Genomic DNA, 17,074 nt, shown 5'->3' on the forward strand with positions numbered 1-17,074 from the left:
AAGACACTGCAGCGAGAAGCCTGTGCAACACAACGAAGAGTAGCCCCTGCTCGCCGCAACTAGAGAAAGCCCGCGGACAGCAATGAAGACCCAACGTGGCCAAAAATAAATAAATTAAAAACAAAAACAAAAACAACACATGAACATAATGGATTCATTTCTCTAGTTTCCACAGTTTCTAAAATAGAAACCACAATGGCAAAATGGTTTTGTAATTTACAAGTGCACCACATTAGTTGCATTACAATGATTTTGGTAAATAAAGCCTGTGTAAAAGCTTCTGATGATGATGTCAGCAACAGTAGTAGCAATGACAGTAACAGTAGTAACAGTGATGACAATCAAAGTTAACATTACCGAGTACTTACTACCATGTTCAGGTTCTGTTCCAAGAACTTTATGTATATCATTACACCAAGTCTTCCTAACAACCCTAAGAAGTTACTTTTATCATCCTTGTTTTATAGAAGGGGTTAAAAATTGAGGTTAATAACTTGCCCAAGGTTGTACAGCTAGTGAGGAGAAAAGTCGGGGTTTGAACCCATGCCCACTGGCTCCAGAGCCTTAGTTCTTTAACCACTTCATGATTCTCTATACCTGGGCTCTGTGATTTATAAATTGATGATTAACTTCTAAGTCTTGCCTATATAACATGTTTCTAAAATGTAACTAGTCCTTTCAAAATACACAGTAATCTCTTAAACTACTTTCAATTTGGCTCAGCTGCAAAGATAAAGTTGTTGGTTTGATTTATCCAATTTTTTATGACAAAATATATTTCAGTCTTTTTGCCTACTGAGGCAGTGTGGCATCCTAAAATTATTTCTGATTGTATCTAAGTTAGTGTATATGAAAGATCTAGGAAGAATGGCAACTCAATCTAGATGATTTAAGCTACAGAATAAATTTGTAACTAGTGGTAAAGAAAAAAAACTGAAGTACCAAAAGAGAGGAAACCGTACTTGAGAATGTACAGCCGCAGAATATACTCTACTGAGTAGATGACGTTTCAGGCTTATTATTTATTTGTTAATTTAAAATTTTATTTTTATTTTTATTTTTTCAGCCGTGATGCACGACTTGCAGGATCTTCGTTCTCCGACCAGGGGTGAACCCAGGCCCTCGGCAGTGAAAGCAATGAGTCCTAACCACTGGACTGCCAGGGAATTCCCTCGGGTTTATTTTTTAGATGACAGTTTATTACTACCTAGCTTATCTAACCAAATGTAGTAGGAAGCATGAAGCAGCCTGTCATTCACTGCTTATCAGAGCAATACATCTCACAATCATTCACCCAGTGGAAGGATTACATGAAATACCATGAGAAAATAATTTATAACTTGTAAAAAAAGTATGCTATAGAAATGATAACAACTGTCTTAGCTCTGAAACACTTTCAGTATCTAGCTCCATTTTTAAAAACTACACTAACAAGGATGTAATTTATTTTAAACTTATATATATATATATATATATATATATATATTTTTTTTTTTTTGCGGTACGTGGGCCTCTCACTGTTGTGGCCTCTCCCGTTGCGGAGCACAGGCTCCGGATGCACAGGCTCAGCGGCCATGGCTCACGGGCCCAGCTGCTCCGCGGCATATGGGATCCTCCCGGACCGGGGCACGAACCCGTATCCCCTGCATCGGCAGGCGGACTCTCAACCACTGCGCCACCAGGGAGGCCCAAACTTATATATTTTTAATAGTTAATCCACCAGTTAATTTTCCAGTGTTAAACTAATCTTTCTTTTATTTATTTGTTTATTTATTTATTTAGTCTAGTCTGCACCGGGTCTTAGTTTTGTTTGTTTCTTTGTTTTTGCGGTACACGGGCCTCTCACTGTTGTGGCCTCTCCCGTTGCGGGGCACAGGCTCCGGACACGCAGGCTTAGCGGCCAGGGCTCACAGGCCCAGCCGCTCCGAGGCATGTGGGATCTTCCCAGACCGGGGCACGAACCCATGTCCCCTGCATCGGCAGGCGGATTCTCAACCACTGCGCCACCAGGGAAGCCCGGGTCTTAGTTTTGGCATGCAGGATCTTTAGTTGCGGCATGCAGATTCTTAGTTGCAGCATGCATGCGGGATCTAGTTCCCTGACCACGGATTGAACCCGGGCCCCTGGCATTGGGTGCACAGAGTCTTATTCACTGGACCACCAGGGAAGTCCCTAAACTTATATTTCAAGGGAGATCTTATTTACACAGTGTCTGGGCATCTAATAGATGCTCAGCAGACTAGATCAGGTAGCATGACCAGGGTCCTTGAGAAGGGAGAGTTCCTGGCTTGGTGGTGATCCTGTCTAATGTCTAGCTACAGAGGAAGTAGGGGATGGGCAGTCTCATGGGCCTCGGCTTAAGCAGGGTGGACTGGAGTAAAAGCATGGAGGATTTGAGAGAAAAGAAAGATATAAAATCTAGTTTCATGATGTATCTTCTTTTTTCCTTAGTTGCTTTCTATTATCAAGGGGCTTCAAAAGTAGACATATTCTTAGTGCTCAAAAGTCCTCAACAATTCCACATTTTACATTTTAATTACAATTTTCATTTTCTGGAATTACAAGAATATGCTACCTCCTTTGCTCATATCCTTCCCCATCCTCAGAATGCCTTAACTAATTTATGCCCATAATTTTCTTTTAAGAGCTAATTAAAGGTTTATACCCTTCTAGAAGACCTCTGTATTAAGTCCCTAACATATGCATAGCCATATTTCATAATTCCTTCAGTTAAGTGATCTGTATATTATCACCAATTTGTTGACCTGTGCTTAGATGTACATTTATCTTCCCAGCTAGATTATTTTTACCTTGTTGAGATGAATGACACTGGCCTTTGGATTTCTTAACATTCGAGTCAGTTATGGGAAACCATGAGGCTAATAAAACAAACTCACTCGCAGGTTATTCCAGAAAGGTAAAGGAAGGTAAAATAAATTTCTGGAAATGTGCCATAGATGGGCTAAAGAAATCTGACTTATTCATGAAACAGTAGGTATTTCTACTTTAGAACTATAAATTAAAATCCATGACATTTTCAATACATGACATACTATTCCTTTTTTTGATTTAGTGAGGGGGAAAAAGCTCAGTTCCAGCATGGGAAATTGCACATCCTTCTCTATTCTATAAACACTGACTTATAATCTGTACTCTATTTCATATACCTACCTCTACCTTTACTTTTCCCTCCCATTCCATTCTCCTCAAGAGATTTTCTAAGGAGCTGAAGAATAGAATAAGACACTTGCTCATATATTGATACTTATGTATTCAATAGCTGGAAACACAATGTCAGAAAAACTTACTTCTCAAAATTAATATGGTTCAGATATTTTTTTCTAAAAGTTAATGAAGTGAATGAATAATGCAATAAGTGAGGACAGAACAAAGCTGCAATGACTAATAAAACTCTTAAGACTATAAAGTTATGTATTACAGAAGCATTGTCCCCATATTAAAAGGAGAAGAATGTAGCTACACATTTTAGTTATTCAAAATCCCCTCTACCCAATGCAGGTAAGAGCGACCACGTACCTGATATGATGGCACTGAAGGATAGGGGATGACCACTCCTTGAATCTGATTTCCAATGCTGTTGGGCTGGCCACCAACTAGGCTCTGACTCTGGGGTTGCTGAACTCCAACTATCCCCTGGTAGTTTTGCTGCTGGTTGGGCATAACTTGATAACCTGTAATGGCACAGTGAGTTAAACCCTGCTTTGAATTTAATTTATTTCACTAGCAGTATGTTTCTGTATTTTAAGCAAGTACTTTGTGTTCTAAGATGACAGAGTTCTGTTTAAACAGCAAGTCTCAAAAATCTTCTGTTATGAGAGCCAACATTTAAAAGGTTTACTATGTAGGTAATCCAAGTCAGCTACCCTCCCCACCCTCCCAAAATAACACTCAAATAAAATTTGGGTACAAAGGTTTCCTTTGCAGTTGAGGAAACTTATAGGGCCAGAGACTTGGTTTATATACACAATTACTAGTTAGTGTATAGTACAGTCTGTTATTAAAAATAGTTTCTGTGGGCCAGGACTGGCTACATAATTTGTGGGACCGAGTGCAAAAGCAAAATGCAGGGCCTCTTGTTAAAAAATGGAGAGTTTTGAGTTGGTAGTGGTAGAACTAGTCCTTCTGGAGACTGAAAATAATGGAAGGGGGGAACCACTTTTATAGAATAGTTGTATGTTTGAAAAACCACACTAAGATACGAATCCTTATATTAGGAATGTGTCAAGGGCGCAAGGAAAAATTGAATTACCTAGCAATTTTTAAGGTTATTTCCTTATTACATTATTAAGGTCACTTAACAGAGAAACCGATCATTAGAGGGGTTAAGCAATCTGCCCAAAGTTCACAAATCAAAAACCTAAGGGACAGTTCTTCCTAAACTGAAGGCACTGTTGGTAATTTAACTAGTAAGTTAAGAGTATAAACATACTTTTATTAAGTGAATTTATCAGTTATTTAAATAAGAATCCACAATGATAAGCTTTGAGTAGTGAATATGAATTGTACAATATGTGTCTCCTGACTCTAAGAGGATTCCTTTAAGTAAACCAGTTAGCTCAAGACTTATGTAAATTACTGGAAACTACCACAAATCCTTTTTTTGTTTTTTTTTAAAAAAGAAACCAGATAAAAATAAATAACTGACCTTCTAATCAGGGTATCTAAAAAGCTTCTACAAAGATAAACCAAACTATGGCACTGCCTATACAAACTTCCACAACTAAAGGTCAGCGAAATGATTTCTCTGATAGCACCATAAATCTATTCTGCTACCTTATAAATATCAAGTTTTCATCTCCATCCTTATTAATCCCTAAAGCAACAGGAATGGCAAAGATCCCATCTCAGGTATTGATTGTAGACAAGGGTATCACTGCAGTTGCCTGGAAGCCTCAATGATTCCACTCAATGGCTAAATAATTGAATAAATTCTAGCATCAACCTTTTCTAAAGATATGAATACAAAACATATCCGGTAACTAAGCAACATATTAACAACAAAGTAAAAATCAAGTACAAATCCAGTTATAGTGAAGGGTTTTATAAAATGATGCTATTTCTATGGCAACAGTGCTTTACTGCCATGTTTCAAATGACTTCTCGCCAATCTAGCTTTCCCAAAAAATGTATATTATGGTCCTTATGTGTAATAAAGTGATTGGTAATATGCTGTTTCTGAAACATTTCTCCCTGTGAAATTCCTATAGTCCTCAAATCTGGTGGTAAAGAAGCTTCTTTCTTGCTCCTTAGCCTAATAATTAACAACCAACCCTATCTTCAGTTTACCAAATAACAAGTATTTCAAATTCGTACTCTAAAGTCCAAATGTCATCAAAACATACACTGACACATTTCCACCCCTAGGAAAAGAAAGGGCAGGAATGGAAATGGGATGTGAAGACCCTTTTTTGTGTTGGAAACACCACCTCTGAACACCCACACACCCACACATACATCTATTGCAGGGTCAGAATTTGGGCTCAGCTCTTTATAGACTGGGAAAGTAACTTCTTACAATGGACTTGTCAGAATTACAGTCCACTAAAATTAAAAAGAAAAATGTGACCACCTAGCAGAATTCACTGTAACATAATGTGACTTAAATACCTTGACTTAGTCATGTCCCCCTAAGAAACTCAAGTGTTTTTCAAACTATTTTTGTATTTTATTCATTGCCAGTATTTGGAGGTTCACCTTGTTTGACTCCTGCCTGCAACTCCCTCTTATGAAAAAAAATCTGAGACAGAAAACTTCAATACATAGCTATAGATTTCATGACACAGTGGTCTAATGTAGCATCACCTGGACACTACATCATGGAATTTGCACCGATAAATTTCCAATGGTATTTTAGATTCTTTAATGTAAACTTAACTCCACTAATATCCATTCCTACTAATGTATATATAAATCTCCACACAAACATCACATTTTGAAAATGTGCAACATAACATAAAATCTAAAACATCTGATTCTAACACCTCATTTGTCATAAACGATTATGTAAAGATGCTGTGAGCTCACGACGTGCCTGGTGGGTGATAAAAGGTGAGTGAAACACGGTCCCTATCTTTGAAATTAGGCATTCTTAGCCATGACACCATAACAGAATAGCAGAATAAACAGGGCATTATGAAATTAAGAGGGAGAAGTTAATCCTGGTTGATATTCACAGAGGAAGTAACATATGAGGCTGGACTTAAAGAAAAGATCTGGAAAAAGTAAAAAATGAGTAACATGTTTGAGGAACAGGGAAGAAAAGTGGAAGATGAAGGCAGAATATTGGTGGAGAACCAGAGATTTTACAAGTAGAAGAGCAGTGAGAACTACTAAGAGGTTCCAGATTTTAAAGATTGTGAAAGTAGAAAAACTAACTAATATTAGTACTTCATTCAGATGTAGCACAAATAAACTGGGAACATGTTTTTAAATAAAGTGGAGCTAATAAAAATAAGAATGTCAAACACTTTAAAAGAAAATATATTCCTAAGAAGCTCTCTTATTAATCTTCTCATAATTTTGTTCATTGCCTTATTCCATATTTCTTAAAACTCGACAGGTAATATAAAATTGTTCTTGTTAACTGTTCTCTCATGGCTTGCGTACACGTTTAAAAAAACCCCAAAATAGAAATGGTGTGCTTTTTAAGGGCAGGGTTAGAAGCTTTTAACACCCTACCCACCCCATTAAAGGAAAAAAACCCCAAAATATCCATATCGGTTATCAAGCAAATAAGCCAAAAAGGTGGGCACTTAATATTTATACTTACTAAATAAACAGCGAGGAAGAACATATTCTTAACAGAATGGAATCAAAATAATACATGCTTCTACACAAAACCAGGCTGACTGAGAATGAATGGCCAGTTTCTCACTGTCCACGTTTAGTGAATGGCTTTTGATAGCAAAAGCAGTACTTAAGTTTTAAGATAACATGTTTATATAATAAGGTTAAACATATTTGCCTTTTCATTAAAATGAAACTTAATCCCATGAATACAAATCACCTCAGTCTAGAATCATGGATCACTCATTATGCCTCTCCTTAAAAAATGCATAGCAGCCGAATCACAGATTTCATGTAATTAACCTCAAAGTGTTTACTTGATAAGGAAAAACAGAACTGTTTTAGTTTATATCTAATATGTAAAGCTTGAAATGAAGGTTTAATTTGAACACTGCTGGGGAAAAAGGGACATTAAAAACACCTCTGAAAAAGCTTTATTTGATTATAAAATAGGTTTTCATGGAAGAAAATTTGGAAAATACAAAAAAGGGAAAAAGTCAGGGTGGAAAAAAACATTTTTGTGTAACAGTCACTTGTAGATAATCACTATTTACATGTTGTATATATGGTTAGCCTTATTTTCCCTGCATAGATAGCAACATACATACCCACTTACATTGTTTATAGAAATGGACCATATGACACATTCTGTTTCAAAACCTTTCTCCATGCAATGTTTCCATAGCTAATCAATAGGGATTTTACAAAGCTATGGGAAGGAAGCATTTAAGTAAATTTTCTTAGAACATATTTAGACCTCAAGTTAACAATCAAAGGATGAGAAAAAAACTCAGCTGATCTGAACTCTCTACTGCCTTTTAGGAAGAAGGCATGTGTCAAGAAGATTACAAGACAAAAAGACTAAGTATTTTAGGACAAATTATGTCAGCTTCTGGTTTCCATTCTGCAACCCAACCCAAACACAAATTTAGCCCAAATCCCTAAGCATTTTCATTTAGAATACTACATACTTATCATTTCTTTGATAGCACACAAGGCAATAGTAGCTGACATTTACATGACATTCACTAGGTTTTAGGTACCGTTCTAAGCACTTTCACATGCTAACTCTTTTAGTGCTCCCAATCTTATGAAGTCTTACTATCTCCATTTTTCAGATGAAAAAAAACAAAAGCACAGAGAGGTTCACATTTTGTCCAAGGTTACCAGCTGTTAAGTGCTGTAGCTGGGATTTGCACATAGTAGTCTGATTGTAAACTTTACTCTTCTCAGGGAAAAATGCTGAGTAGAAAGAGTACTACAGTAATACTGCTCAAATAAGCAGAACACTTAAACACCTGACCTCTTTCCATTTTCTGAGAATTTTGGTTAATGAAGACTTTTACTGTAGTTTAACAGAAGTAAAGTTAAACAGAGTCTAAGTCTTAACAGAAATTTAATTATAGGAAAACAAAGAATTATTGTAAATAGTCAATCAACCAGGAAAGTTTTTTTTTTCATTTGAAGATTATTTGTGAGTATTAAGTGTTGTTACCCAAAACAGAATTAAGAGTGAAAGGTTGTTGAGCAGTTAGTCCAGACTGTAGCTATACACACTTCCGGGCTGAAAACAAGACCAGGTGTCACAGAGTTTCCACTACTTCCAAGATGCATGGTTTGTGACCTCCTTATTTCAAGGTTACATTTCTTTGTCTCATTATAATAAGATTTCATATGTATATAAAACAACTGGGAAGGGGAAGAAGAGGCTCAAATGGTGACATATTTCAGGTTCCATGTTCCCTGGTCTGGATCTCTCACTCAGCCTGAGCATTTCCATGTCAATCTCCAATGTTCCTCTTTAGGTTTTAGCTTTGCTATTTTACCTCAAAGGCTGCCTTTACTCAAAATGTATACTCTCCTGCCATATTCCAGATGAGTATACAGAAGATTTCTCCAGCAGAATTTTCATAAATGTGGCTCTCCTCTCCATAAAGTTGAACTGCTTTGCCAAGAAGTGAGCTTTTACCAATGGGGCAATGTCAGCTTTAACCTGGTCACTGTGTATATAAAGGGGCATGTCCTGTAACAGGGGTGAGCTCTTCAAGTTCTTGTGAAGCAATGGCTCTTTTCTACATACTGAATAAGCTTTACATTCATTTTTACATTCCAGGCAGGAAAACCCACCAGGTTTGAGGTTTGAACCACACTGAACAGGAAGCTGTCAGGGGCTGAGGAATCTTTCTAACTTAAAAAAACAAAAAAACAAAAAAACCAGCAAAAAGCATCATTTAACATTTGATACATTGTATGGCTGGTATCCCAGGAAGGAAATTCTACTGGCATTAGGACAAGTACCTGAACAGTTTTTCAAGAAGTCATGATGTTTGATCATTCATTCCAATACTTACAACAAACAACAGTCCAGCAACTAGTTACAAAGTATATAATTTTAGAGTATACTCTCTAAAGAACATGATATTAAATGCTGCAAAACGATTACTGGACTTTTTTTGAATGACATAAGACCATGGGATCTATGTTGATTATTAAAGTTACTATAATCACAGGCAAAACTAGAAATATTCACTTGGAAAGCACTAAAAAAGACAATGCACAACATCATTCTACTAATCCAATTAAAGATAAGCCCCTTACTATTGTTTATGCAAGACAAAATCATTAATAGTTTATTAGCAACATAAAGGACCATGTAATTACAGACATGCCTCACTTTATGCACACTTGCTTAATAAAATTTACATCTTAAAGAACTGTTCAAGTTGCTTTAAACCTGTGTTTAAACATTCAGGCTGCAGAGCATCAACTGTTAAAGTGGCACTTATTAGAGAAGTGGCACTGTGCTTCAGGTTCATTATCTAAGTATTCAGACCAAAGGAAGGGAGGGACATAGCTCTGATAGTTTCAAAAGTATAGTTTGAAGACTGCCAAGTATGAGAAAAAAATCCAATGATCTGGAAAAGAGGGAGAAGGTTGAAGATTAGGAAGGGTAAAGTAGATTCCTAGAGAATGAAAAGTACCACTATGTTTGAAAAATGCTACAAGGAGAGTATTTCCAGTATTCTGACACTCAGTACATCCCCAACTTGGCTACTACCTAAATTATTCTTTCCTCAATAAAGTGTGTTTCAGTACATCATAATTAAAAAAAAAAAAATCCTTCCTGTGATGTATCTGGATTCAACCTGGGTGTAAGAGGAAAACAGAATTATCTTTTATAGAAATTTGTGAGTATTGTGGGATAGCATCTATTCTGTAAAGCAAGCAATGCCTATATTAAGTGATACCAAACAACAGAATAAACACCCAGATCTCAATATAAGGTATTATTTAACACCGACATTCTCCTTTGTTAAAGGACTGCACTGTTGCAATATTATCCCGTTTCTTCCAGCACTTTCAGAGGAAACCACAATCAATTTTGCAAGCTGAGAGAACTAGGACAATATAAATTGATGGCTCAGGCTCTTACCCGGAGGGCTCCAAAGAATATTCTATTTTTAACTCTCTTTCACTTCAACAGAGAGCAAGAAGGAAACACAGTGCTCAGCAGAAAAGTATTGCACTGGCTTTAACAGGCTAGTTTTATTTTTTTATACAGGTGATCTGAAATAGCATTTGTGTTAAAGGAAAGCGTTCTTAATAATACGGATTAGACATAATCAGAAAGATAATAATAGAAATTGAAGAAGTGCTTAGTCAGAACAGCCATTTAATAAATCTAAGGTTATTCCATTTAACAGTATTATTAAATTTTTTCAAGACTGAACTTGTACAGCAGAAGCACTGTCAGGGTAGATTCTTTCTTTTTTGGATGAGCCATTTTGCCAACTTTAAATTTAACTGTAACTAGGTATCTACAAGACAGTTTGTGAGAACTGTTTCCAAATCACCAAAATCTCAAGTTTGTAATCTGGTTTGTCTTATGTTTGTGGCACTATTCTAGTGAGCAGGCAAGTTCAACTAAGGATAGTCTGTTAGGTGAATGTGGAAGAACACACAGCTGCCAGAACATCTTTGCTATTCTTCTCCTCTATCACCCTCTGCTCTCCTACTTCTGTGCCTGAAATAAACATAAATACAAACATAAAAAACAAATCTAATAAAAACAGCCACACAGAGGTTATAGCTCACAGCTATTTAAATGACAGTCCTGTGGAAGAGGGAATACGACTCAAGGAAAATCTATGGGTACTTACCAGATACATTTGGCTCCAGTGGCGGCAGGATAATGGAGAAGGGAAAAGGGAAATAGGTGGATTTGTAGGTAATATACAATGTTTAAGTCTGCGCTGGTCAGGCAATGCTAAGAAATGTTTACAGAATCAATGAAAAAACAAGGATAGTCAGGGCTACCACCCAGCAATATAAATACAAAATTCCTATTACTCAAGTCAAAAGTTGTCAGTAAAGAAATTGATTGTGTAGATAGAGTCCCTATTTGACATAAGTAAATCTCTTATCAATATCACCCCTCCACTTATCCAATAGGGCCCTTTCTTCCTTGCTTGCCTTTTACACCCTGGTTACTTTTAAATTTGTGCCCTGCAATGCTGCCAGTATTCTGTGAACCTTACAGACTATTTAACCTGAAATGTTCCTCCTGTGGTTGTGGTTCTTCAGGACCCTACTGTAGTCTGCTGGTTGGAAAGCTAAGATTAAAGGTATAAATGCATTGATAATCTTTGAATTTAACAGAGGTTGCAAAACTAAAATGATATTTAGTTCTATGAAGTCATTTTGCTTCCCACATGCATACAATATCACAGTTTTGAAAAAAATTAAATTATATCCCTTCAAATAGCTTCAAATGCGTTTACATGTCTTAGGTCCATTTAATGGCATGCATAATAATATTCCTAAAAAGTTATTTAGCAACAGGGAAAGAGGTGTATTTGACTTTCGCTAATGAGTCTGGCATGCTTAAGACATTAAACTTTTAAGAAAAGCTCTAATCAAAATTAATCTGCCATTCAAATCTGCTTTGGAAAAGAAATTAAAGCAATAGCTTTCATGAATTTTTAAAAGATAAATATATTAAGCCAAGGTTGTCATTTAAATTCAAATCCCTATTTCTGAGTATGATGCATGATTAAAAGGCATTACAATTAATGGAAAATATAAGCAAATGTTAATATACTTTAATACAGCATTAAAAAAAAAAAAAAGGGCAGTGGAAACCTGAGTAAAAAGAAGCCAGGAAGCAGCTGAAAAAGAGACCGGTTCACTGTGAGAAATGTAAACCTCTCAGACAGTGCTACGGCCCCGAATCCAACAGCTCAGGAACAAGGCCAATTATTGCAAAATATTCAACATATATGGTGAAGCTGCAAACTTTTCAAAAGAGTCATAAGAATGAAAGCAGCTGCATAGAAAACAGCCAGGCCTTATAAACCTAAAACCTTTGCTACAATTACTACCTGCAGGAAAAGTTTCTTAATAGTATACCAAGCTTCTTATATGTAGTATACTTCATAGTATTCAAGCTGTAAATTTTATGATAAAGGGTTAAGATAACAAATCCATATTACTGCAGCTGGCAAGTAACCAGATCTTTTGAAATCTCTGCTTGTATGGCTCCAGTTTTGACAGTATGTCACTAAGCTACTACAAACCAATTCTCCAATGTTCCACCTTTCTGAACTAGAAATGACTCACATAAGACAGACACACAGAATCATGGAATTTTAGAGTACACAGAGGCTTCAACAGACGATACAGTAAAACTCCCTTACTTTGCAAGTGAGTAAATGGAAACCCGGAGGCTTTAAGTGATACACCTAATACCACTTAAATACAAATAAGGATTGTCAGGATTTGACTCCTATTTTGTTTTCTTTCATGTTATATAATACATTGTCCAAAAGGCCTTATGTAGCCAGAATTTCTTCTGCTTCTGTTGACAGGGGCTGACTCAACCTTGTTTTAATGACCATAGTAGTTTCACATTCATAACAAAGGATTTGTACATTCATTCCCCAGCAGTAATGTTCGTACTGATTTCAATTCAGTCCCCATAATAGATGGGTTTATTGTCAAGGAGATCAACAACTACTGCAGTTCTCTGGTACACACTTGCATGGAAGACCAAAGGCATTTTATCCTTGAGATATTTCCCCAACCTCCTTCCTGCCTCCAAAAGGGAAAATAACAGAAAATCCTATATTTCTATTGCCCATACCCTACCTGATCTAAGAATATTTGACTCAATTGGGTTTGTTAATTTAGGGCGAAATTTCTTTAGATTCATATACAAACATTTAAGAATTATTTTTCTGTATGTACCTCAGTGAAAAAAAATTGTTCCAAGTCTATCAATGCTTTCATCATTTGGCTGAATTATTAGTTTCACCCTTTTATGTAATAAAACAATATGTTTCTTGACTAAATGTTATTTGACAAGAAAAAGAAAAGTAAGGGATGTAACAAATTATTTCTAATTTTAATCAGATGGGGATGGTGGAATGTAGAGAAATATTACAAGGAAAAAAAATAAAAAATGAAATCCCAAAAGTATGATGTTTGCATATAAAAATGTAAATTACTGAGAAAGAAACTGCTATAAATCTGTACAGAAAATCAGAACAAAAAGTTCCTGTGTCCATTTCCCAGTGCATTTTACTTTTCTGTTAGGAGACACACAAACATAAATGCACATTTTTTCTGTAAAGTTTGACATAAAAAATAACCATTGGCTAACAATAAAAAAAATCTTTAGATTATATGATCATCCAACTCCTACTAATTCTACAAAAAGGTTCAGTATAATTACCAACACAATACGTGGCACTGGCACAACTGAACTTTTCTTTAAAGGGAAATTTTTTCTTCTACTTATTAGCATAACAGCATTTCTTTCGCTTTCATGTAAGGGCGCTTTGAGGATTTATTTCTCTTCTATTCTTCAAACTGAATGACATGAAACCAACTCTAGTTATAAAGTGTTATATTATGACTGACTCTTAAGAGTGAAACACAATGTCAAAAGTCATTCAGACACACACACTTTTCTGTGCCTCTACTGTCTAGATGCAATCTGACTTATTGTTTCCTTCCTTCTCACCATAACCAGCATTAGGAAAAACCCCACAACTGAAACATCACTGATGATAAACATATGCCACCTGTCATGTAGATATTTTGGCCCTGAATTAGGAGGCGTGGCATTTACAGTTGTTGTCCATTAAGTGGGAATATTTTTGAAAGAGAGACATTTGCATGAGCACACTGGTCCTACCTGTAATTAAAAGTTTTAATTTTGTAGGCAGTTTGACAATGGAGAGGAATAAAAATTTTGCCATGAAAAAGAACGGAACTAAGAAGCCCACACAAATGCAGAACAAAGTTTCTTTGCCTGCCTCATTAATAGGGTGTACTAATGAACTAATAAGTTAATTAGTCACACGCAAGGTATTTGAATGGGGAAAGTTAAGACAATTTTTTTTATTATCATAACATAAGCTGTAATCTGTATTGTAATTTTGGAAGAAAAAAATCATGACAATTATGATATGAAAAGTCAGTCATGGAGGCCCAGGAAAACTTAGGAAATAATTTCTATTAGAATAAAACAACAATGTATTTAAAGTTAGTGAGCAGTGTCATCACCAATGTGCCCAGGTATAAAGGACAGCTTCTGATGCCTTTCAAAATTAGAGAGTATGCTAGTTTAGGTTATTTGAAGTGGAATGTACTATTAAAGTTCAGGAACAGAGGACAAATTCTAAGTTGGCCAAAATGACCATTGTATATACTCAACATCCTTTGGAAGAACATTAGTCACACATACAATACAAGGCCAGTAACATGAAAAAGGGAAAAACCTACACATTGAGTACAAGACAACTCCTGAGAGCAAGACTGAGGACCTGGAGGTTCCCCTGCTGGGGGATCTAATATCTGGTAAAGGAAGTTGATGAGTCACAATGATGAGTGAAGATTGTACAAGTGAGGAGAGACAAGAACACTTCTCATCAGACCGCCCAGTGCAGATGTCTTTCTCCTGAAACTGTGGAACCCCTCAAGAGTTCCATACGTTATCAAGAGCAAGAAACTGCGTAAGTAGAGGTGGAGGGTTATGTGGCCTCAGCTAATCATGCTGACATAGTCTGAGCACCTTTAAACGGCGACAAGCAGCTAAAAAGGCTTCAAAGAAACCAATAAAAATTCTCCTTCAACACCTAGAGTTATAAAAGGCTGAAAAGAATACCTTATTAAACATCTGGGGCAGAAGTACATATGTAAGTGGGAAGCATAGAGAGAAATGAGTTCAGTCAAATTAGTAAGGTAGCTTTTATACTGAGATCACAGTTGTTTCCACTGAATGCTTAAAGAAAATTTGAAAGGGGCAAAAGAAAAACTATCTTTTCAGTTTTAATATGTTTGATATGCTTAGGATTAGACTGCATTTGGTTTAAAAACAACTTTCACTATACAACCACAAAACAGAACACAAAAAAAGATGTGTAAGAACTTCATTCCTTTAAGACACTCCTCCGGAGACTAAGACATCAAAATATCTCCACTAGGCTAGAGTTCTCAACCAAAGGTTGAGGTCATTTTGGTCCTTGTTTTTTTTTTTTTTTTTTTGGTCCTTGTTTTGGTTAGTTGTTCAGCAGACATCTTAACTTGCCTTGTGTGCCTTTTGCTGTTTACCACAGGTGGATTACCAGGCTGTAGAGGAGGCTTCAGCTACAATGGCAGTGAGTACCTGGAAGCTGCTCACCTGGTACAATCTTCTCATTATGGCTCCCAACTCTTTAGTATAGAAACCTGACACTGTGGTATTCCCTGGAGGGTGCTAAGATCGGCCCACTCTTTTCATCTCACTGGTTTGCATATTCATAGGTATGCACCTATCTGAAACCTTTGACAGACTGAGTGTGGCAGTATCTTAACAGTAAGACTGAAATAAAAGCAGGATGAAAAAACAGCAATACCGAAAGCTAAGAATTCCTAACCTCACATACTCACCTGCCTGCTGTGCAGGCTGTGGCAGTGGTTGGTTTAGATGTGAACTGTAATGGACAGAAGGGACTGGGCGATACTGAGGTTGACTGGAGTGGTAGTGGCCTGGAGCACAATAACAGGCTGGCATCTAGGATAAGCATTAAGGAAAAAAGAAAAAATCAATTTTACTTGCAGCAGAATTTTTTTTTTTCCTACCAGGAACATTGGAGTGTAATGGGTAATAATTCTCCCAAATAGTAATCATCTGAAAACTGATTCTCTTAGCTTTAAATTTACCTGAAAATTTTTTTTTTTAATTTCAAACATACAGTATACATAACAAAACACACCTACCAATTTGCCCACCAATCAGATTTAGTAGATTCAAATTTTGAGGGCATATTTGTTTCAGATTTTTCTCTCTTTTACCAAGTACTACTGAAATAGCTTAAGGCTCACTCCAACATTCCTTTGCTCTATATTCCATAGAAAAACCATTATCCTGAAGTTGGTATATATCATTCCCATAAATGTTTTTAAGCTTCTAGTGTGTGTGTAATCTGTTATCCATATATACAATTATTGAGAATTTTAAAAATGTACATTTATGGTACTCTATATAACTTCATGAACTTATTTTGCAATTAACATTGTTTTTGAGACTCATTTTGGTTGAAGCACAAATCGCTAGCTCATTCAATTTAACTGCTGAACAGCAATCACCACATAAATAAGCCAGTTTATCCATTCCTACACTAATGCACACTTGCACTGGTTCCATTCTTTAATTTTTCTCATATTTCTAATGCAAATTAAAAGGCCAATACAAATTTTATTTGTCAATTATACTTAATAAAGCTGGAAAAAATGCCAATAAGACTATCTTGATTTAGTTTTCCCTCCAGAGCTATCTGTATCAGCTGTGAATTTCTCTAAAAGTAATCTGATCTGGTTTGGGGTGAAGAATAAACAATTAATCCAGTGATATGGAAGTATGTGTTAACTTTATTAGGTTCACGGGTTCTCTTAGGTTCTGCTTATTTGACTGGGTTACTTCTAAAAGACCAGAGATCTGTGGAAATCTTAAAGAGTGCCCATTTCATCTGGAAACCAGCCAAGCACAGAATTCCTGGATCAGTTATAAGCCAAGAGTCGCCTAAATTTTCTGTAATATTCTTCTGTTTTTGAAACATTAGACACAATATACATGTGATCCCTTAATTTTTCCTGGAGGTATCAGCAAGCAATAGATATATCCTGATTTCGGATCTAATCCATTATTATACTTTTCAGTATGTGTGATGTGTATAAATAATACATTCTTCCTTTTCTCCTAATTAAAAAAAAAAAGGATACT

General features: G+C 36.1%; 1 protein-coding gene across 11 annotated transcripts in view; it reads right to left on the minus strand.

Annotated features, from left to right (window-relative positions):
• Nucleotides 1-17,074, minus strand: part of R3HDM1 (R3H domain containing 1) — a 114,236-nt gene that overhangs the window by 39,965 nt on the left and 57,197 nt on the right. For all 11 annotated transcript variants that reach the window (XM_081241591.1, XM_081241596.1, XM_081241590.1 and 8 more), the window contains 2 exons: nt 15,742-15,865; nt 3,538-3,692 (listed from right to left, as the gene is read on the minus strand). In XM_081241591.1, the coding sequence (XP_081097717.1) occupies nt 3,538-3,692; nt 15,742-15,865 (279 nt within the window). The remainder of the gene's footprint in view (nt 1-3,537; nt 3,693-15,741; nt 15,866-17,074) is intronic.

Source organism: Mesoplodon bidens (genome assembly GCF_964165515.1).
Source record: "Mesoplodon bidens genome assembly, chromosome: 8".
NCBI lineage: Eukaryota > Metazoa > Chordata > Mammalia > Artiodactyla > Ziphiidae > Mesoplodon > Mesoplodon bidens.